This window comes from Petaurus breviceps, unplaced genomic scaffold (assembly GCF_028583685.1).
Source record: "Petaurus breviceps papuanus isolate PSGF00001 unplaced genomic scaffold, PetGlider_PUasm1.0 90510, whole genome shotgun sequence".
Classification (NCBI taxonomy): domain Eukaryota; kingdom Metazoa; phylum Chordata; class Mammalia; order Diprotodontia; family Petauridae; genus Petaurus; species Petaurus breviceps.
Window position 1 is genome coordinate 2,495,956 of NW_027187267.1, and position 23,159 is coordinate 2,519,114.

Below are 23,159 nucleotides of genomic sequence, written 5' to 3' on the forward strand. Positions count from 1 at the left end.
TTTTTTTTATCAAACAATGAGTCTTTATCCCAGTAGCTAGGGTTTTTGTTTTAATTGAAAACTGGGATTACTAGGTTCTTTTGCTTCTGTACTATTGTGCACCTAATCTTTTCCACTGAGCAATCTATTTTTAGCAAGTGCCACATAATTTGGAAAACTGTTTTGTTGTATTCCTCAACCAGCAAATAGCCTCTAGCCCTGGCCTTTTGACTGTTTCCCAGAGAGGTTAGCTCATCATTTGGGCTGTGCAGACACTTATCATTCCTTTTTGCTTCTTTATCATTTGGGAAGTGGCAGAGCTGAGCTCAAGCTCATAACAACAAGCTTCTGCTAGAGCCCCTCATTTTCATTTACCCCTTAAACAATTCCATCTTCCACAGCATTCTAGGTCACTTTTGTTCTGGCCTCTAATTCTTTTAGTATATTTTCACTGTGAAACTTGACTTGCTCCCTTTTCCTCCCTTATCAGTTCAATCCACCTGACTACAAGTACATGTTGCCCCCAGCATGTTACCATGTGGTTACTCAGGGAAAAGAAAAGAGCTGCTACAAATTGTGCTGGACCTGCAATCAGAAAGACCCAAGTTCAAATCTGGCCTTGACGGGGTGCTTGGTATCTATGTTTGTAATATTAGTTTGTAACATCAGTTTGTAAAATCAATTTGTAAAATCAGTTTGTAAAATCACACTCCATCCTCCACTCCCGCCCCCCAGCCTCAGAGCATTAACTCTGCCCTTTCCCCCTACCCGAACTCTGCCTAGCTTCAGAGAATTAACTCTGCCCAGCAACAACTCGTGAATTGTTTATCTCAGCTTGGAACAATAACAAGCTACAACTATGAATCCTTCACAAAAGTTTCTATAAACATTCCAGCTTGGGCAACTATTATCTCCCCCTTGTATAGTGTCGCACTACCCCCATGAATCCTTCAGTGCCCTATCTCTAGGTTAACTCCTTAGTAATTATCCATGTGCTGAGTCTCCATTAGCCTTGGTTCCCAGACATCTATCTCGTTGAGCATGACACTGATGGGTGGCAGACTGGGCACTTCTCCGTCAGCCGCTGACCGCTAGGTGACTTGGTGATGTTTCAAGCCTAGGACCACGTCTCCAGGTGGCCCCTCCTTGGGATATTTCCCAGTGAGTTGTGGGCGGTATGCCTGTGCAGTTGACATTGGAGGTGCATGTTCCTTTGGACACTGGCCCCACCCTTGGCTCCTCCCTAATCCCACCCTCTTCTCACCTGGTCAGCATAATTGACATCCAATGAATAGCCTTAACTCTGTAAAAGCTATGCCTGTGACTTCTTTAAGCTTGCAGGTCCCTTAAGGACCTTTGCCCACTGTAAAGTGTACAATAAACTTTTACAACTCTTACTCCAAGTTGGCTTGGGCTGAATTCTTTCCAGACTGAATCGCAGGCTTTCTGGTCTTAAAGATCAGACTTCCTGCTGAAACTATTGCCATCCCTCATCAGCCTCAGACACTAAACTATGTGATTCTGGAAAAGTCACTTAACTTCTCTCTGCCTCAGTTTCCTCATCTATAAAATGTAGATAATAATAGCACAGAATTCTCATATATGTTGGAAGACAAATCACATAGAGCTAAATGAATATGCTATTATCATTATTTTATCTTCTTTAAATTTTTCAAGTGTTTAACATTAGAATGGAGATTTACTAGACAGCCTCTCTAAATCTGTTTTTTTTTTTTAAATATTGAGTGCTTGTTAAAGTTATTTGGATTTTTAAATTGGAAAGAAGCACTTGAAGTTTTTTATATATAAGTATTACATGTAAAACTGTCAGGCACGTAACTTCAATGAAGGAAAAAAAAACAAAACACAGCACTAGGAGTAAGGAAAACTAGTTTAATTCTGTCTCCACCACAAATTGGCTATGTAACTTTGGGCAAATCACATTGATGATTTTAAGGTCTTCTAACACTGTATGATTTCATGATCAGTCCCTAAATCCCTGATTTTCCTATACCTTTTGCCTTTCTTTTAGAGGAAAAGAAACCCCTATCCCAAAGCACTCTCCAAACCTAGTGCCCTTCATGGGAGCCAAGTCAGCTCAGGAATCCTGTTCCCACAATGAGAAAGTAGCAGAAATCATTGCCCTTCTCTCTATAACTTTTTTTTTTCCTATAACTTCTGAAGGGTTAGGCAACTTAAGCTCTGAGGTTTAAACTCAGCTCCTATTTATTACCTCAAACCTTAGCCAAGGCTTAGGGAGAGCTCAGATATTACAGTGGGGAGAAGAGTTTACTAGTCTCATCTTTTACAGGAATGACTGAGCAGAAGGTCCAAAAAGAAACGAAACTTAAAGTGCTGTAATGTTGAGCATGACCCCATTCTCCCCCCCACCCCCCTCCAGTCCCCTGCCCTCCCACCGGATATTCACTATTCTCCGCTGTCTCCTGCTCCCCAACCCTCACTGGATCTTCCCCATTTTTGGCGCGCAAATCAAGTATGTATTGTCAAATCACTGATTGATTATAGTTCCAGCTTTCACAACCTGACTGTTGGGCTCGTGATATCACTTTAAAAACCAGCACATTGTCCATATCAACTCACTGTCTGATCTGGGCATGTGACCCCGGCAGTCCCGCGTTAATAAAGTCCACTTCCAAATTTTACTCTCGCGGGGGGATCTTTTGTCTCGCTCCTTTTCAGCACAACAGTATTTACACAGGAAGGCCAGCTTCTTGTAGTTTCCTCCATAGATCCGGAGCCTAGCAGAGTTCTGCCCAACAGTTGCAGCAGCTTGAAACAAGGAGTTGAGAGGAAGCCAGTTACAAGTATCAATTCTTTTTTTTTCTTTTGTTTACCACTCCCAGTTCCCGTCTTGCTCAGTCCTTTCCTATTCTAGATTAGCTTTAACTTTCTTCTCTTGACAGGGCTTGTTCTGCCATTCCTCTCCACTGAACACACACATTCCCCACTTCCATGCAGGTCTCTTCCTTCCACTCAGGTCTCTTCCCACAACGTATCTTCTCTGACCCCTACGTTCAGACTTTCTCAGCTCCCACTATGTTTTAACTTGCTGCCTAGGTGCCTTCTTCCCTTTGTAATAAATGTTTCTCTTTCCTGATCAGCCTCCAATATCACTTTTCAGCCTGGGTTGAGTGTCTACAGCTGTATCACTCACTAAGCTGGTGCACCATCTACAATAAAAGTAAGATATAGAGATATAGATTCTGCTCACAGCTTGAATCTGCAGAGATGGCATCAAGGTAAGGCCAACTTTTTTTTTTTTTCCATTCTTGATATAGTCTCCAAGAAAGGGTGTGTGGAAGCCTGGGAAGGTTTGGGATACAAAGAAATGGTTTTATCCAGAAAACAGACATCTGAGGTTGAACCAGATTCCCTAGAGTTCAAATAAAAGTGACTAGTCACTCAAAGTGGCAAGATGTATATAATTTTGTTGTTCTTTGTTTTGGTTTTGAATTTTTTCCTTTGGCAATTTCTCCTTCATCACTGAACTTGAACTTGGTACTTTTTGACCTTTTTCTCTCATTTTTCCTAGAAGCATTATCAGTATTAAGGTAATATTAATGCTAATCCTTTCCTGTAGAAACTGCAACTTTTTTTATAAGGGTATACTGTGTTGTTTTACTTGTCTTTTTATGCTAAATAAATATTATCAGATTATTAAGAATAAAGGTTGAGGCTGGGGCCTGGAGTTAGTCATTATTTTTCATTTTCGTGGGGATCCCTTATCCCAAACCTGGATGAATGTTAAGGGGACAAATGTATAGAAATTCCTTAAGGGGCGCATATTGACTTAGTTTTCAAATGTGATGTTATCTATGCTACCTCCTAGCTCAGCAACTAGGGCTTCCCCAAGCCTTGAGTCCAGCCCCTACCAACCTTTCTGAATGCCTACAAGTTGGCTGGTTCTGACCTTCTTGCACCTTCCTCAATGTTCCTGGGTGAGGGTGGTAGATGTCCAGGGTGTGGTAGATGTGCACTAAGGTGCAAGATGTACAGCACCAAACAACCAGCTTTCTGAAGCCCCCAACCAGAGGCTTCTGCTCAACAATCCCCAAAGATTACAAGGAGGGAGAGGAAATTACCATTCCCTTCAGCATCCTGTCCCTAGATGCCTTCCTTCACCTATCCAGAAAATTTTCCTGACCCATTAAGGTCAAACTGACTGACTGGGACTAAGTTATAGGATCAAGGGAAGTCTGAGAGTGACTTACCCACTTAAGCCTGGATGGACAACAGGAAGGAAATTGGACTCTGATAATGAAAATAAGCCATCATATTTGGAAAAAAAAAAAAAGAAGGTGCTTCTGTGTGTGTGTGTTTGTGTGTGTTTTCCTAAGAAAAGAACTACACATGCACACTTAACTGGGTTCAGAAAGAAAAGATGGGGAAGACCAGGATTAAAACCATCTGGAAAAGTTTATGTGGCTCTTGTAATACCAAGCTAATTGATCATTCAAAAGTCCATCTTTTTAAAATCAATATTCACTTTGATGCCATAAAATTAAAAATCATACAACACCATGGTTTCTGAAGAATCAGAATTTGAGGTGGCCTAAAGTGCAACCAAGACACATTTGGGGGGGGGGGAGGGGAGTTACAAACAGGTGGAAGAAGTATATATATATATATATACACATACACATACATATATATGTAAATTTCTTAGATATTCATGTAAATATATTTATTTGTATAAATTCTTTGTATATAATTAGTTCTGCTGTAACATATGTCTTGAAAATGCAAACTTGTTCCAATGTGAGTAATGTATTAGGGATCATTTTGAGCATAATAGAAATTTCACTCCATCATTTCATAAGTTACAAGGTGCTTATGGAAGTGAGTGCCAGAAAATCACTTCCACAAGCAAATGTCAGGTCTTGGTCAAGGTAGGGGCCATATTGATTATATCTCTTGTAGTGTAGTAGGAGTTGTGAGAAGAAGACTTACCACCACCATCCCTACCACAACTTTCTTCCATCATGGCCTCAGGCCAGAGACCAGGAATTAAAACCTGCCCAACTTGTTCAAGCATCCCTAGACACTGGCCAAGAAGCAGCCTGAGGCTGTAGATAACCACTATTTGTTTTAGTATTTATATATTTCTTAACATTTGACATGTATAAAATTGTGCTACCAGTTTTATTAGACTTTTTAAAAATGTCACTGAAAAAAGTTTTGAGCACTTTTGCTTCTAACCCCATTTTACACCTAAGCTTTGTGTTTTTCATCGCATGACTTTGCATAGTACGATGCTTTAGAGGAACATTTATGTTCTGTTATAGCAGAATGGCCTGTATCTTAAGTATTAAATTTTTGCCAGAGAAATTTGCTATGAAGAATTTTCTCCAAATTAATTGTTCCCTTCTGATTCTAACTGCATTTATTTTTCTTGTTCAGAAGCTTTTCAATTTCATTCAATTAAAATTATTTTGCCTTTTAGGATAATCTCTATCCCTCGTTTAGGGAAGAATTTTCCCTTTAGCCTTAGTTATGAAATTATCTCCTTCTTCCTCTATTTTCATATGACTTTTTATATTTGTCATGTAACCACTTAGAGATTTTTGTGCTGTATGATGTAATGGGGTGGTTTAAAATTAATTTCTGTCTTATTATATTACATTTTTCCCAAAAGTTTTTTCAAAAAGGGAGTCCTTACCCCAGTAGTTAGAGTTCTTATCAAACAGTATATTACTGTATTTGTTTGCTTCTAGGTTTTACTTCTTTAAACTTGTTCCATTTTCAATTTTTCTATTGTTTATTCAGTATCAATTTTTTTTATTACTGCTTTAGAGTATAACTTGAGGTCTGGGTACTGCTAGGCCCTCTTCATTCCAATGTTTTCATTATTTTCCTTTGATATTAGTGATATTTTGTTTTTCTATTTAGGCAAAAACTAGGGACAGATAAACATTTCACACTGTCTGGGGAGTGAAAACATGAAAACTTCTCAGAATGTGTGGTATAAATTGGTGTCAGTTCTGACTGTCTAGTTCACCCTTCCCCCCACCCCCTTCACTTCTGCTGTCAATCAGCAACAAGCCCTTTCAGGAGTCTTGACCTCTACCCTGGTTTACCACATCCTCATCAGCCTTAGGCCCATTAGGGTTTTTCCACCTCCAACCTTCAGGTGACTTTAGTCACCTTCTTCACTTTGGCTTTGCCAAATAAGGATAGGTACATTTGAATTGGTTGTCCCCTATTTCCCTGTTCTATGTAAGCCTGCCTCCCAGCCACTGAGGGATAGTGGTGGGCTTCTCTGTTATTTGTCATTGGGGAAGATTTTCAAGCCGAGACTTGAGCCCTCCTCTCAGCCAATGGGAGAAGGGACAGCTGGGGGACATGGAGCTTGACTGTGTTAGGGTATAAATTCTTGTTCTATCTTTTGTAACATGCCTCCTCTCCTTGACCCATCATGGGGAGGACCACCCTCCTCTCCAGGGGAAAAGAATAAAATTTCCTGTTTTTATTCTAAGAAATCTCCACATTTTTTATTAAAATTTTGAATGGGGTTTTTCATCCCACACAACACCATAAACCAAGATAAGGTCAAAATGGGTACATGATTTAGACATAAAGGGTGATATCATAAATGTATTAGGGGAGGATATCATAAATATATTTTACCTGTCAGAGCTATGGATAAGCTAGGAGCTTATGACCGACCAAACAAGAGATAGAGAGGATCATGGGAAGTGAAATTGAATTATTTAGATCTCAGGAAATAATAAAGATTTTGCACAAATAAAACCAATGCCTCCAAAATTAGAAAACTGGAAATGGGGAGGGGGATGAAATAACAGCAAGTTTCTCTGATAAAGCCCTCATTTCTCAGCAATTTTTCTCAAATAATGAATTCTTGACCCAAAAGCTTAGATCTTTGGGTTTATCAAACATTAGATTTCTGTAATCATTTACTACTGTATATTATGTATGTACGTGATTCCACTGATCCACCACTCTATATCTTAGCCCATATTTTGTTGTTTTGATGATTACCACTTTGTCATATCGTTTGAAATGTGGTATTTTTAGGCTGCCTTCCTTCATATTTGTTTTCATCAATTCCATTGACCCTCTTGGCCTTTTGTTGTTCCAGATGAGTTTTGTTATTTTTTCTAGCTTTGGTAGTTTGATTTGTGTGGCACTGAATAAGTAAATTAACTTAGGTAGAATTGTCATTTTTTATTATACTGGTTCAGCTTACCCATGAACAGTTACTACTTTTATGGTTGTTTAGGTCTGTATTTGTGTGAAAAGTATTTCGTAATTATGTTCATTATAGTCCCTTGGTTTGTGTTGGCATGTAGATGCCCAAGAATTTTATATTGTCTTCAGTTACTTTAAATGGAATTCCTCTATCTCTTCCTGTTGGGTTTTGTTAGTGATATACAGAAGTGCTGATGATTTATATGGGTTTATTTTATATCCTGCAACTTTGCTAAAGTTGTTCATTGTTTCAAATAGTTTTTTTAATTGATTCTCTAGGGTTTTCTGTAATATACCATTATGTCATCTGCAGAGTGATAGTTTTGTTTCCTCATTACCTATTTTTATTCCTTCAATTTATTTTTCTTGTCTTATTGCTATAGTTAGAATTCCTAGCACAATGTTGAATAATAGTGGTGATAATGGACATCTTTGCTTCACCCCTGTTCTTACTGGGAAAGCTTCAAATTTATACCCTTTACAGATAATGCTTACTTTTGGTTTTAGATATATACTGCTTATTATTTTTTTAAGTTCATTTATTCCTATGATTTCTACATTTTAATAGAAACAGACACTGTATTTTGTCAGAGGCTTTTTTTGCATTTATTGAGAAAACCATCTGATTTTTATTGCTTTAGTTATTGATATTGTTAGTTATGCTGACCAACCCTGCATTCCTAGTATAAATCCCACTTGGTCATAGTGTATGATCTTTGTGATATATAGATGCAATCTCCTTGCTACTATAGAAAGCATTCTTAGATCAATTCTAGTAGCAGATGTATGGGACAAAGATGACCCTTGCCCAAATAAAAATAAACAGAGAAATGTCCAAGTAGAGACAGGAAGGATTTATTTAATTATTTCTTCTTGCAAGAAGCATGGTCTCGCTACTAGATGCAGTCTAATAGAAGAGGCAAAATACAAAATGCAAAGCTTAGTTACATACCCAAAAGACCAGCCTTTCCCCCCTCCCTTGTTCTGTCCTGTTCCTGTTAATTAGGAACTGAGGCACACGATCTTAACAAAAATCTGCTGGCACTGCAGATGAAATGTCAGTAATATCAAAAGGCAGAAAGTACATGTCTAGAGGATATGAAAATAGACAAAATATGTTATCAGTATCAACTTAGATATGAAAGCAAAAGATAAGTGTTCTAACAATATCAATATAGATATGAAAGCATGCTATATTTTATAAATCATAGAGATTTTAGGACATGGTGACCTGCCTCGAGTTATATGACAGGATTTCCAATTTTATATGTGTACAGGTGAGATCGTGGTCAGTGGAAACAAGTCTGGAATATTTGGGCCTGGGCTTAAATTTTCAGGGTCTATATTCAGTTCCAGTCATAGTTCAAAGGCAAAAAGGAGCACTAGCATGTACAGCAACAGAGTAGCAAGGGACCTGCCTAGTCAAAGTCCCAGGGCCAAGAAGATTTTTAGCACTTGTGGCTATAGGAGAACAAGGGCTATTCCTGGGTAAAGACACAGGCCAGCACAACAGTGATCGCATCTCTCCTTTGATGATACAACCTTGAAAAGCACCCAAAACTTAGAGAACACCAGAGCTAGATTTGAAAACAGTAGCACAAAAGTCCTGAAGCTTGATGAAAGGGAAAGTGAAGTAAGACAGACAGTGGTCAGAAGCAAAACAGACTTTTGAGGAGGAGCAGGATAAGAAGAGAGAAGGATAAACAAAAGAAAATAGGACTGAAGGAAATACACAATTAATCATCATAACTGAATGGGAATGGGATGAGCTAACTTATGAAATGGAAGTAGATAACAGAATGGATTAGAAACAAGAATCCAGCAAGCGATAACATTTGAAAGAGAAAGGCACACACAGTTAAAATAAAGGTCTGGAGCCAAATCAGTTTTGCTTTAGCTGAGTTTTAAAAAGTAGCAAGAGTAAGCATGCTCTAAGCAAAGCAAAAGAAAAAATAGATCAAATTAAGAGATAATCAGGGAAATTATATTTTGATAAAAGGTACCATGGACAATTACAGAAAGAAATGGTAAACCACTCCAGTATCTTTGCAAAGAAAACCCCCAAAATAGAGTCATAAACAATTGGATACAAATGAAATGACTGAACAACAAAAGCCATAGTCAATGAAGTAATATAAAAATTTTTACAAGTTTCTCTGATAAAATCCTGGTTTTCAAATACATAGGGAAATGAATCTAATTTATATGAATGAGAGTCATTCCCCAATTGATAAATGGTCAAAGGATATGAACAGGGAATTTGCAGAAAAAAAAATCAAAGTTATCTATATTCATATAAAAATATTTTAAAATACTATTGATTAGAGAAAACCAAATTAGAACAACTCTGAAGTGCTGTTTCACACCTATATAAATGAAAAATGCTGGAGGGATGAGGGGAAATAGGTACATTAATTAACTGTTGGTAGTAAAGTGGACCAATCATTCTGGAGAACAGTTTGAAACTATGTCCAAAGGGCTATAAAGTTGTGCATATCCTTTGATCCAGCAATACCACCACCAGGTGTGTACACCAAAGAGATCAAGGTAAAAGAAAAGTGAAAAGAATTGATTTGTACAAAAATATTTTAACAGCTCTTTTTGTGGTGGCAAAGAATTGTAATGATGAACAACTGTGAGAGATTTTGCTATTATCATTAATACAATGATCCCAGACAATTCCAAGGAGCTCATGATGAACAAATGCTATCTACCTGCAGAGAGAGAAGTGGTTAATTCTGAGTCAAATTGAAATATAATTCCATATTTCCACATTAGTCATGTTGTAAAGAAGGATTAGAACCAAAGGAAAAAAAACACAATTAAGAAAAAAATCAAGAGAGAGAGAGAATAGTATGCTTAAATTTGCATTCAGACTCCATAGTTCTTTCTCTGGTTGTGGATAGCATTTTACATCATGAGTCTTTTGAAATTGTCTTAGATCATTGCATAGGTGAGAAGAGTTAAGTCTATCAAAATTGTTCACTGCACAATGTTGCTGTGACTATGTACAGTGTTCTCCTGGTTCTGTTCACTTTATTCAGCATCAGTTCATGTAAGTCTTTCCAGATTTTTGTGAAGTCTGCCTGCTCATCATTTCTTATAGAACCATAGTATTTCATTACATTCACATATCACAACTTGTTCAGCCCTTCCCCAATTTACGGGCATCCCCTCAATTTTCAATTCTTGGCCACCACAAAAAGAGCTGCTATAAATATTTTTGTACATGTGGGTCTTTCCCCATTTTTATGATCTCTTTGGGATACAGATCTAGAATTGATATTGCTGGGTCTAAGGGTATGCACACTTTTATATCCCTTTGGGCATAGTTCAAAGTTGCTCTCCAGAATGGTTAGTTCAGTTCACAACTCCACTAATAATGCATTACTGTTCCAATTTTCCCACATCTTCCCCAAGATTTATCATTTTCCTGTTTTGTCATAATAACCAATCTAATAGATGTGATGTGGTACCTCAGAGTTGTTTTGATTTACATTTCTCCAATCAAAAGTGATTTAGAACATTTTTTTCATATGTCTATAGATACTTTTAATTTCTTCATCTGAAAACTACCTGTTCATATCCTTTGACCATTTATCAATTGGGGAATAACTTGCATTCTTATAAATTTAACTCAGTTCTCTATAAACTTTAGAAATGAAGCCCTTATCAGAGACACTGACTCTAAAAATTATTTCTCAGACTGCTGCTTTCCTTCTAATCTTCGTTGGAGTGGCTTTGTTTGTGCAAAACCTTTTAAACTTGACGTAAACAAAATTATCCATTTTGCATTCCATAATGTTCTCTATCTCTTGTTTGGTCATAAATTCTTCACCTCTCCATAGATCTGACAGGTAAACTATTCCTTACTCTCCTAATTTCTTTATAGTATCACTCTTAATGTCTAAATTGTGTACCCATTTTGTCTTTATCTTGGTATATGTTGTAAGATTTTGGTCTATGCCTTGTTTCTACTATGATATTTTCTCGTTCTCCCAGCAGTTTTTGTCAAATAGTGAATTCTTATCCCAGAAGCTAGTTTTGGGGGTTTTTATTTTTAAAAGTAGGTTACTATAGTCATTGACTACTGTATGTTGTGTACTTAACCGATTCCCCTGATACACCACTGTATCTCTTAGCCAGTACCAATTAGTTTTGATGGTTGCTGCTTTATAATATAGTTTTTATATCTGGTACAGCTAGGCAAACTTCCCTTGCATTTATTTTCATTAATTCCCTTGCTATTCTAGACTTTTTGTTTTTCCAGATGAATTTTGTTATTTTTTTCTAGTTCTACAAAATAATTTTTGGCAGTTTGATTGTTATGTAAATGAATAAGTAAATTTATTTAGATAGAATTGTCATATTTATTGTATTAGCTCAGCCTTCCCATAAGCAACTGATATTTTTCCAATAATTTAGAAGTGACTTTCTTCGTGTCAAAAGTGTTCTGTAATTGTGTTCTTATAGTTCCTGGGTTTGTCTTGGCAGGTAGACTCCCAAATATTGTATATTGTCTATAGTTACTTTAAATGAAATTTCTTTTTCTACCTTGCTGTTGGACTTTGTTAATAATATGTAGAAATGCCAGTGATTTGTGTGAATTTATTTTATATACTGTAACTTTACTAAATAAAGTTCTTTATTATTTCAAGTAGTTTTTGCTTGATTCTCTAGTATTCTCTAAGTATAACATCATATCATCTGCAAAGAGTGATAACTTTTTTTCTTCAATACCTATTCTAATCCCTTCAATTTCTTTTTTCTTTTCCTACTGCTAAAGCTAACGTTTCTAATGCAATATTGAATAACCAGTAGTGATAATGCATATCTTTGTTTCACCCCTCATCTTTTTGGAAGTTCATATTCTCATTACATATATTGTTTGCTCATGGGTTTAGATGGATGCTATCTTATCATTTAAAAAAAACTCCATTTATTTCTATGTTTTTCATAGAAATGGGTGTTGTATTTTTTCAAAAGCTTTTTTTTGCATCTATTGAGATAATCATAAGATTTCTGTTAATATTGTTATTGATACAGTCAATTATGAACCAGCCCTGCATTCCTGATATAAATCCCACCTGATCAAGGTGGATTATCCTCATGATAAATTGCTGTAATCTCTTCACTAATATTTTATTTAAATTTTTTTGCTTCTATATTCATTAGTGAAATTGATTTGTAATTTTCTTTCTCTGTTTTGACTTTTCCCAGTTTAGGTATCACTACCATATTTACATCAAAATAATTTGTTAGGACTCTTTTTTGGCCTATTTTTCCAAATAGTTTATATAGTATAAGAATTAAATGTTCTTTCAATGTTTGGTAAAATTCACTTGTAAATCCATCTGGCCTTGGAAATTTTTTTTAGGGAGTTCATTGATGGCGTGTTCAATGTATTTTTTCTGAAATTGTGTTATTTAAGTACTTTTTTCCTCTTCTGTTAATCTGGGGAATTTATATTTTGGTAAATATTCATCCATTTCACTAAAATTTTCAGATTTATTGGCACACAGCTGGGCAAAATAGCTCCTAATTATTGTTTTAATTTCCTCTTCATTGGTTTGAAATCACTTTTTTCATTTTTGATACTGGTAATTGGTTTTCTTCTTTTTTTAATCAAATTAACCAAAGGTTTATCTATTTTATGCTTTTCATTATTACAGCTTTTATTTTTATTTGTTAGTTCAATGGCTTTCTTAATTTCAATTTTCTTAACTTCTTTGAATTTCAGAATTTCTAATTTGGTATTTAATTAAAGATTTTTAATTTGTTTGTTTTCTAGCTTTTTCAGTTGCATGCACAATTCACTGATCTCTTTCTCTATTTCATTCATTTAAGCATTGAGAGATATAAAATTTTCCCTAAGATCTGCTTCAGCTGTGTTCAATAAGTGTTGGTATGTTGTCTCATTATTGTCATTTGCTTGGATGAAATTACTGATTATTTCTATGATTTGTTGTTTGACCCACTCGTTTTTTTAAAAAAATTTTTATCTTTATTAATTTGTTTACTTTTAGTTTACAAGCTTCGATTCTACAATTCCTTGAGTTTCAAATATTCTCCCCCTCCCTCCGCTCCCCCCCCACCCCTCCATGGCAATATACAATGAAGTGTAGGATCTTCAAATACTTTCACATTAGACATTAGTCAGGTTATAAAGAAAGATTGTATCAGATAAAATGAACAGTGGGAAAGAGGAGACAAAACCAAACAAGAAAAAGACAGAGAGCAGGTAGTTTGCTTCAAATTGAAACTCTGTTCTTTCTAGTTCTTTTTCTGAATGTAGATGTCTCTCTCCATCATGAGTCTTTTGGAGTTGACTTATAAACCTGCATTGCTGAGAAGAGTCCAGTCTATCAAAGTTGGTCATCACACATACATCGTGTCAGTAATTGTGTACAAATTTCTCCTGGTTCTACTCTTCTCAATCAGCATCAGTTTCTTTAAGCATCTCCAGGTAAAAATGAAGTTCATCTGCTCCTCATTTCTTATAGCACAATAGTAATCCATTACATTAAAAAACCACAACTTGTTTAGCCATTCCCCAATTGATGGGCATCCCCTTAATTTCCAGTTCTCTGCCACCACAAAAAGAGCTGTCATAAATATTTTTGTACATATGGATCTTCCTCTGATTTCTATGATCTCTTTGGGATACAACCCTAGAAGTGGTATTGCTGGGTCAAAGGGTATGACATTACTTATAGACCTTTGGGCACAGTTCCAGATTGCTCCCCAGAATGGTTGAATCAGTTCACAACTCCACCAACACAATGCATTAGTGTTCCAATTTGTCCACATCCTCTCTGGCATTTATCATTTTCCTGTTTTATCATCTTAGCCAATCTGACTGGTGAGATGTGGTGCCTCAGAGTTGTTTTGATTTGTGTTTCTCTAATCAATAATGATTTAGAGCATTTTTTCATATGCTTATAGATATCTTTAATTTCTTCCTCTGAAAACTGCCTGTTCATATCCTTTGACCATTTATCAGTTGGAGAATGACTTGTATTCTTATAGATTTGACTCAGTTCTCTGTATATTTTAGAAATGAAGCTTTTATCAGAGACATTGGTTATAAAAATTCCTTCCCAATTTTCACTTCCCTCTTAATCTTGGTTATATTGGCTTTGTTTACACAGAAGATTTTCAATTTCCTGCAATCAAAATTATTCATTTTGAATTTTATAATGCTCTTTAATTCTTGTTTGGTCATAAAGTCTTCCCCTCTAAATAAATCTGACAGGAAAACTATGCCTTACTTTCCCAGATTACTTACAGTATCAGCCTTTATACCTAGATCATGCACCCAGTTAGACTTGATTTTGGTATTGGTGTTAGATAATGGTCTATGCCCAGTTTCTGCCATACTATATTCCAGTTTTCCCAGCAGTTTTTGTCAAATAGTGAGTTCTTATCCCCAAAAATGGGGTCTTTGGGTTTATCAAACAGTCGATTACTGTAGTCATTGACTGCTGAGTCTCATGTTCCCAGTCTATTCCACTGATCCACTGCTGTATTCCACAGGCAATACCAAGTAATTTTGATGACTGCTGCTTTATAATACAGAGTAAAATCTGGTACAGCTAGGCCACCTTCCCTAGCATTTCTTTTCATTAATTCCCTGGATATTCTAGACTTTTGTTCTTCCAATTAAATTCTGTTACTATTTTTTCTAGTTCTATAAAGTAATTTTTTGGTAAATTGATTGGTATGGCACTAAATGTGTAATTTAATTTAGGTAAGAATGTCATTTTTGTTATATTAGCTTGATCTAGCCACAAGCAATTGATGTTTTCCCAATTAGTTAGATCTGAATTTATTTGTGTAAAGTGTTTTGTAGTTGTGATCATATAGGTCCTGGGCTTGTTTTGGCAAGTAGATTCCCAAATATTTTATAATGTCTACAGTAACTTTGAATAGGATTTCTCTTTCTATCTCTTGCTTTTGGATCTCATAGAAATATACAGGAATGCTGAGGATTTATGTGGGTTTATTTTACATCCTGCAAACTTGCCAAATTTATTTGTCTCAAGTAGTTTTTTTTTTTACTTGATTCTGTAGGATTCTCTAAGTATATCATCATATCATCTGCAAAGGGTGATAGCTTCATCTCTTCTTTGCCTAATTTGATTCCTTTGATTTCTTTTCCTTCTCTAATTGCTACTGCTAACATTTCTAGTACCAGACTGAATAAAAGGGGTGATGGTGGACCCTTGATCTTATTGGAAATGCTTCTAGCTTCTCCCCCTTACATATAATACTTGCTGATGGCTTTAAATAGATGCTACCTATTATTTTAAGAAAGGCTCCATTTATTACTATATTTTCTAGTGTTTTTAAAAGGAATGGATGTTGTATTTTGTCAAAAGCCTTTTCTTCATCTATTGATATAATTATGTGGTTTCTGTTAATTTTACTGTTGATATGATTAATTACACTGATGGTTTTCCTAATATTAAACCATCTTTGCATGCTTGGAATAAATCCTACCTGATCAAAGTGTATTATTCTTGTGATAAGTTACTGTAGTATTTTTGCTAATATTTTATTTAAAATTTTTGCATCATATTCATGAGGGAAATTGGTCTGTAATTTTCTTTCTCCATTTTATTTCTTCCTGATTTAGGTATCAATACCATATTTGTATCATAAAAAGAATTAATTAGGACTCCTTCTTTACTAATTTTCCCAAATAGTTTGTAGAGTATTGGAATCAATTGTTCTTTAAATGTTTGATAGAATTCACTAGTAAATCCATCTGGCCCTGGAGATTTTTCCCTAGGGAGTTCACTGATGGCTTTTTCTGAAATGGGGTTATTTAAGTAATTTATTTCCTCTTCAGTTAATCTGGGCAACTTACATTTTTGTCAATATTCATCCATTTCACTAAGATTGTGTCACATTTACGTGCATACAATTTGGCAAAATAATTCCTAATTATTGTTTTAATTTCCTTTTTGTTTGGAAGTAGATTCACCCTTTTCATTTTTGATATTCATAATTTGGTTTTCTTCTTTCTTTTTTTATCATATTGCCTAAGGGTCTATCAGTTTAATTGTTTTTTTTTTTTCATAAAACCAGCTCTTACTTTTATTTATTAATTCAATAGTTTTCTTAATTTCAATTTTATTAATCTCTCCTTTGGTTTTCATTATTTATAGTTTAATATTTAATTGGGGATTTTCAATTTGTTCTTTTTCTAGCTTTTTCAATTGCATGCCCAATTCATTCACCTCCCTTTTCTCTAATTTATTCATGTATGCAGCACTCAGGGATATAAAACTTCCCCTAAGAACTGTCTTTGCTGCATCCCACAAGTTTTGGTATGTTGTCTCATTATTGTCATTCTCCTGAAGTTCCTGATTGTTTCTATAATTTCTTGTTTGACCCACTCATTCTTTAGGATTAAATTGTTTAATTTCCAATTAGTTTTTAGTCTATCTTTCCATGGCCCTTTATTGCATATGATTTTTATTGCATCATGATCTAAGAATGTTGCATTTAATATTTCTGCCTTTCTGCACTGAATTGTGAGGTTTTTATGCCCTAGTACATGGTCAGGTTTTGTGTATGTGCCATGTACCACTGAAAAGAAGGTATATTCCTGTTTAACCCCATTCAGTTTCTTCCAGAGATCTATCATATCTAGCCTCTCTAAAATTCTATTCACCTCCTTAACTTCTTTCTTGTTTATGTTGAGGTTAGATTTATCAAGTTCAGAGAGGGGAGATTAAGGTCCCCCATTAGTATAGTTTTGCTATCTATTTCTTCCTCTAATTCCCTTAACTTCTCCTCTAAGAATCTGGATGCTCTACCACTTGGTGCATATATGTTAATTAATGTTATTGCTTCATTTTTGATGGTGCCTTTTATTTAGCAGGATACAATTTCCTTCCTTATCTCTTTTAATTAGGTCTATTTTTGCTTTTGTTTTATCTGAGATAAAGATTGCTACCCCTGATTTTTTTACTTTAGCTGAAGTATAATATGTTCTACTCTAGCATTTTTTTTTACCCTCTTTACCTTTACCCTCTGCATATCACTTGTTTCAAATGCTTTTTTTGTAGACAGCATATTGTAGGATTATGGTTCTTAATCCATTCTGCTTTCTGCCTCTGTTTTATGGGAGAGTTCATCCCATTCACATTCACAGTAATGATTACTATCTGTCTCTTTCCCTCCATCCTGTTCCCTCCCCTGTTTATGTTTTTGTTTCTTCCTTCTCCCTTCCCCTCCTTAAGGGTTTAACTTTTGACCACCACCTCCCATAGTATTGCCTCCCTGTGACCCCCCCTTCTTTACCTGCCCTTTCCTTTTGCTACTATTTCCTTCCCTTCTCACCCCCGCCCCTTCTTATCTCCCCCTTACCCCTCCTACTCCCTATAGGGCACAATGGAGTTTTATACTTATCAGAGTATGTTATTGCCTCTTTGAACCAAAACCAATGAGGGTAAATTTCATACAGTGCTCCTTTCCCTCCCTCCTTTCCCTCTATTATAATGAAATTTTGTATCTTTTCATGTCAGAAACTTAAACTTAATTGACTATGTTGATCCTTCTTTGAACAAGAACCAATGAGAATAATGTTCAAATGCTGTTCATCTCTCTCTCTCCTTCCCCTCTACTATAGTATGTCTTTATGCCTCTTCATATGGTATAATTTACCTTTTTCTACCTCATCCTTTCCTTTCATCCTATTACCGTACCTTTGAACCCCTTAATAAGGTGTTTTTTTTATCATCAGATTAGTTCATTTATACCCACTATATGTATATTCCTTTTAAAGGTCGTGATAATCATATAAATTTCAATATTGACAGGTATCAACTTCTCATATAGGGATGTAAATGGTTTGTTATTATTGCATCCCATTATGTGCATGTGTGCGTGAGTGTGCATGTGTGTGTGTTTTGCTTATTTAACTTTTTATGTCTTTCTTGAGTCTTGTAATTGGAGATCAAATTTTCCATTGAGTTCTGGCTTTTTCATCAGGAAAGTCAGGAAGTCCCTTATATCATTAAATGACCATCTGCTTGCCTGAAATGTTATGCTCAGTTTTATGGGGTAGTTGATCTTTGGTTGCAGACCTAGCTCTTTTGCCTTAAGAAATATCAAATTCGGGGCAGCTATGTGGTGCAGTGAATAGAGCACTGACCCTGGAGTCAGGAGGACCTGAGTTCAAATCCGGCCTCAGACACTTGACACAAAAACTGGCCCTGTGACCTTGGGGAAGTCACTTAACCCCAATTGCCCTCCAAAATGCAAAAAAAAAAAAAAAGAAAGAAAGAAATATCAAATTCCAATCCCTCCAGTCTTTTAATGCAGAAGCTGCTAGGTCCTGTGTAATCCTGACTGTAGTTCCACAATATTTGAATTGTTTCTTTTTGGCTGCTTGCAGTATTTTCTCCTTAACTCTGGAATTCTGGAATTTGGCTACTGTATTTCTTGGAAGTTTTCAATTTGGGATCTCTTTCAGGAGGAGTCTGGTGAATTCTTTCGATAACCATTTTACCTTCTGATTCTAGGACTTCGGGACAGTTTTCTTTGACAATTTTTTGGAGGATGTTATCCAGGCTGCTTTTTCCATCATGGCTTTCCGGTAGACCAATAATTCTTAGGTTATTTTTCCTGGATCTGTTCTCCAGGTCAGCTGTTTTTCCAATGATATATTTTATACTTTCTTCTAATTTTTCAATTTTCATGTCTTGCTTTGTGTATCATAGAGTCCTGAGCTTCAATTTAACTGATTCTAATTTTTAGTGCATTATTCTCTTCGGTTAGTTTTTGAAGGTCCCTTTTTAGAGAGGTATTTTCTCCAATTAGTTCACAAATTTTACTTTTTAAGGATTTGTTTTCATCAGTGAGACTTTTTTTTTCCAATTTGGTCACTACAGATTTAAATTTGTCTTCTACCTCTCTAATCTGGGTTTTTAAATCTTTGTTGAGCTCCTCCAAGAGTGCTTTTTGGGCTTGAGACCAGTTCATATTTCCTTCTGTGGTCTCAGGTGTGAGTATAGAGTCCATGGTGTCCTCTGTATTTGGTTGTTCTTGCTTGCTATAATAAGCTCTGATCAATTTTCTGGCCTTCCCCTTCTCCTTCTCAGCTTCCTTCCTTCCCACTGTAATTTCCTATTTCCTTATTTCTCAGGCTGGAAGCTAAGGGCCTGGTTGTTGGTTTTGTGTGCTGTAGCCTCTGGGAGTCTAGATTAAGGCCAAGGCCAGTGTTTCCCCTGTGTTACCCTGAGGCTCACAGAGTAACCTGTGGGGGAGGGCTAGTCTGGCTACTTCAGATTTCTGACTCTGTGCCCCTGGGCTACAGTTTAGGCAGGCTCAGCAGGTGGTGGCCAGCAGCCAGCGCTGATGTCTTAAGATTCCCCAGGTAGTGCTAAAGTCCACCTGGGCTTCTGTTGTTAGCGCTTGCTGGCTCTAACCCCTGGGCTTTGGGAGCTCTTGCTAGTCAGGTGAGGTGGGGCTTCTTAGGACCCCTCCTGCCTTTCACTTCTGACTTCTTACTGCCTCAGTTACACCCTTTCTCAGTGACTCCTAAGCCTGAGGTTATTTTCCACTTATTCAGGATTTTACTCTGGGTGGGTCATTTATCTCTGGGTTTTCTAGGTCAGGGAGGGGGAATCAGAGGAGCTAGAGTTTGTTTTGCCATCCTGGCCCCTGGGAAATGTCAGGTGGTTTTTAAACTTCCAGGCTGTGGGTTGATAACCCCAGGAGAAGCTGCTACCTCAACTTGGGGCCCTGTGCTTTCTCTTAGCCAGCTCCTAGGGATCCTCCTATCCAGTGGTGAGATGCTAGTGAGAAGGCTGTGAATCACCCTTAGGGTGGACGAGTCTGCTGGCTGGGGCTCCTTCTTTTTCCACTATAGTCTGCTCTCTAGTCTGAGCTGCTGCAGCCCCCACGTGCTCCAAGGTCCCCCTACCCCGACCCATGTGGGCACTTTCCTGGGTTGATTTCTGCCATGCTCCATCTCCCAGTGGATTCTGACACTCTAAAACCTGTTCAGATTCACTTTTTAAAGTTTAGTGATGGGATTCACAGAGGAGCTTAGAAAAGTTACTGCTTCCATTCTGCCATCTTGGCTCCACCTGCCCCCCATTCATTCTTTAGGATTAGATTATTTAGTTTCCCATTAATTTTTAATCTATCTTTCCATGGCCCTTAATTACATGTAATTTTTATTGCATCATAATCTGAAAAGGATCTCTTTAATATTTCTACCTTTCTGAACTGAATTGTGAGGGTTTTATGCCTTAGTAAACAATGATTACTTCTCCCCCCCTTCTTTCCCTCTACTGCAATAGGTCTTCACACCTCTTCATGTGATGTAATTTATCATTTTCTGTCTCTTCCTCTTCTCCCTGCACAATCCTTTTTTTACCCCTTAATTATTTTTTAAACACATCAAAGTCAACTCTTCCCATGTAAGGATGTAAACAGTTTTCCCTTATTCAATAACATGTTTTGTTTTGTTTTCCTTTCTAATTTACCTTTGTATGCCTCCCTTGAATCTTGTATTTGAAGATCAAATTTTCTGTTCAGCCCTGGTCTTTTCATCAGGAAGGTTTGGAAATTTCCTATTTTCATTGAATGTCCATTTCCTCCCCTGAAAGATTAGGCTTAATTTTACTGGGTAATGGATACTTGGTTGTAATCCAAGCTCCTTTGCCTTCTGGAATATCTTATTATAAGTCCTCAGATCCTTTAATGTAGAAACTGCTGGGTCCTGTGTAATCCTAACTGTGATAAATTGTTTCTTTCTGGTTGCTTACAGTATTTTCTCTTTGACCTGATAATTCTGGAATTTGGTTACAATATTCCTTGAAGTTTCCATTTTGTTATCTCTTTCAGGAGGTGATTTTTCAATGACTATTTAACACTGATTCTATAACCTTAGGGCAATTTTCCTTGATAATTTCTTGAAAGATGCTGTCCAGGCTTTTTTTTTATCATGGCTTTTTGGCAGACTGGTAATTCTTAAGTTATTTCTACTGAACCCATTTTCCAGGTCAGTTATTTTTCTATTGAGTATTCTATGTTTTCTTCTATTTTTTTCTTCTTTGATTTTGACTAATTGTTTTTTTTTCCGTTTTTTTTTTTTAAAGCAATTAAGTAACTTGCTCAAGGTTACATGGCCAGTTATTTCTGGGTGTGGTGCTGAGTATCTGAGCCCGGATTTGATCCAGGTCATCCTGACGCTGGAGCGGGTGCTCTTACTCGCTGAGCCACCTGGCCGCCCCTAAGCAATTGGGGTTAAGTAACTTGCTCAAGGTTACACGGCCAGGTGTTTCTGGGTGGGTGCTAAGTGTCTGAGCCGAGGATTCGATCTCCAGGTCTTCTCAACACTGGTGCTGGTGCTCTTACTCTCTGTGCTACCTGGCCGCCCCAATTTTGACTAATTCTTGATGTCTCATAGAGTCATGAGCTTCCCCTTGACCAATTCTAATTTTTAAGAAATTGTTTTCTTCATTTAGCTTTTGTACTTCCTTTTCCATTAGACCAATTCTACTTTTTAAAGCATTGTTATCTTCGGTCAGTTTTTGCCCTTCCTTTTCCAAGCTGCTGACTTTCTCTTGCATATTTCTCATTTCCTTTCTCAATTTTTCTTCTGCCTCTCTTATTTGACTTTTAAAATTCTTCTTCAGCTCCTTCAAGTAGGATTTTTGGATTTGAGATCAATTCATGTGCCCCTTTGAGATGTAGGTATATTGACAATATTGTCCTTTTCTCAATTTGTGTTGATCTTCCCTGTCACTATAATAATTCTCAATGGTCAATGTTCATTTTTGCTTTTTTCTCATCATTTTTGCCTATTTCCTGGTTTTTAAAGTTGAGTTGTCTGGCTGTATCACAAGAGGCACTGTCCCAAGCTTCTTGTGTCAGGGACCAAGGGCTTGGGCACTAGCTTTATGTGTTCAACCTTCATGTGCTGGCAGCTGGATGGTGTAGGTTTCTGGCAGGTTACCTGGTGCTGAGCTGGGATCCTAGAGGTGGTATCTGGCATGTGCTAAGGCTAGGTAGGCTTTTGTCTGCAATTCCCTGGGACTACACTGAAGCACATGGAGGTCTATCTGATTGAGGATGCCTGCCTGCCTGGTGCTACACTGAGACACAAGGGTTTGGGCTACTGGAAGAAGCCTACCTGCCCTGGGGCTATACCAGTGTACATGGTGGTTATCTGAGTTGCAGTCTGCCAGTTTTCCTGGCTATGCTAAGGCATTGGGTACCCTGGTGTTGGCACTTGCCAGCTCCATCACCCTGGAGCTCAGGATCTCCCAGTGGTTTGCGGAGGTGGGGCTGGTTACTGACTTGCTGGGACACCTCCTGTCCTGGACTGTGCTCCTCTTTTTACCTGAGTGAAATGAACCTTTCTTGGTGATCCTCCAAGTTTCCCAGGTTCTCTCCATCTTCCTGCTATCTCCACTGTTCCAGAATTTTTGCTGGGGACTATTTTCTGGGGTTTTTAGAGACCAATAAGGGAAAGTGAGTGTGATTTACTTCTTACTCTGCTATCTTGGCTCCTGGAAGTCAGGGAGTCCCTCTATTTCTTTCTCTTAGTTTTTATCAGGGAGACGGAAATTGTGGTGCCTACCCCTCCAAAAAAAGAGGGCCACTGAAACAGTTCTTTGGACAGATAACAATAGAAGGAAGTTTAAAAGGGAATACAAACAAGCCAGACAGTTTTGAAAGTAAGATACAGAATTTATTATATACTTTGTCATAAATCAAGTAGTATGAAATGGAGATTTGTGGTTTCGTAGAGAATCTTCTTTTTTTGTCTTTATGTATAGAAAATATTTTGGTGATTAAGTTTAGAATAAAAATAAAATTTAAAAGAAATATGGGATCAGTTTAATTCTGAGAAGCTAGTAAAATGCTTTACTAATAATTCACGTACCACTTTCTGAATCAAGAATTATAAACCTTAACCA

General features: G+C 36.8%; 1 protein-coding gene across 7 annotated transcripts in view; it reads left to right on the plus strand.

The window, feature by feature from the left end:
- The first annotated feature begins 2,408 nt into the window (after nt 1-2,408).
- LOC138141968 (interferon-inducible protein AIM2-like) overlaps nt 2,409-23,159 on the plus strand; it is a 41,535-nt gene continuing 20,784 nt past the window's right edge. For 2 of the 7 annotated variants that reach the window (XM_069062856.1, XM_069062863.1), the window contains exons 1-2: nt 2,486-2,804; nt 3,102-3,239. In XM_069062856.1, coding sequence (XP_068918957.1) covers nt 3,229-3,239 — 11 coding nt within the window. In that variant the 5' untranslated portion in view covers nt 2,486-2,804; nt 3,102-3,228. The other 5 variants (XM_069062861.1, XM_069062862.1, XM_069062859.1 and 2 more) reach the window with 5 other exon arrangements.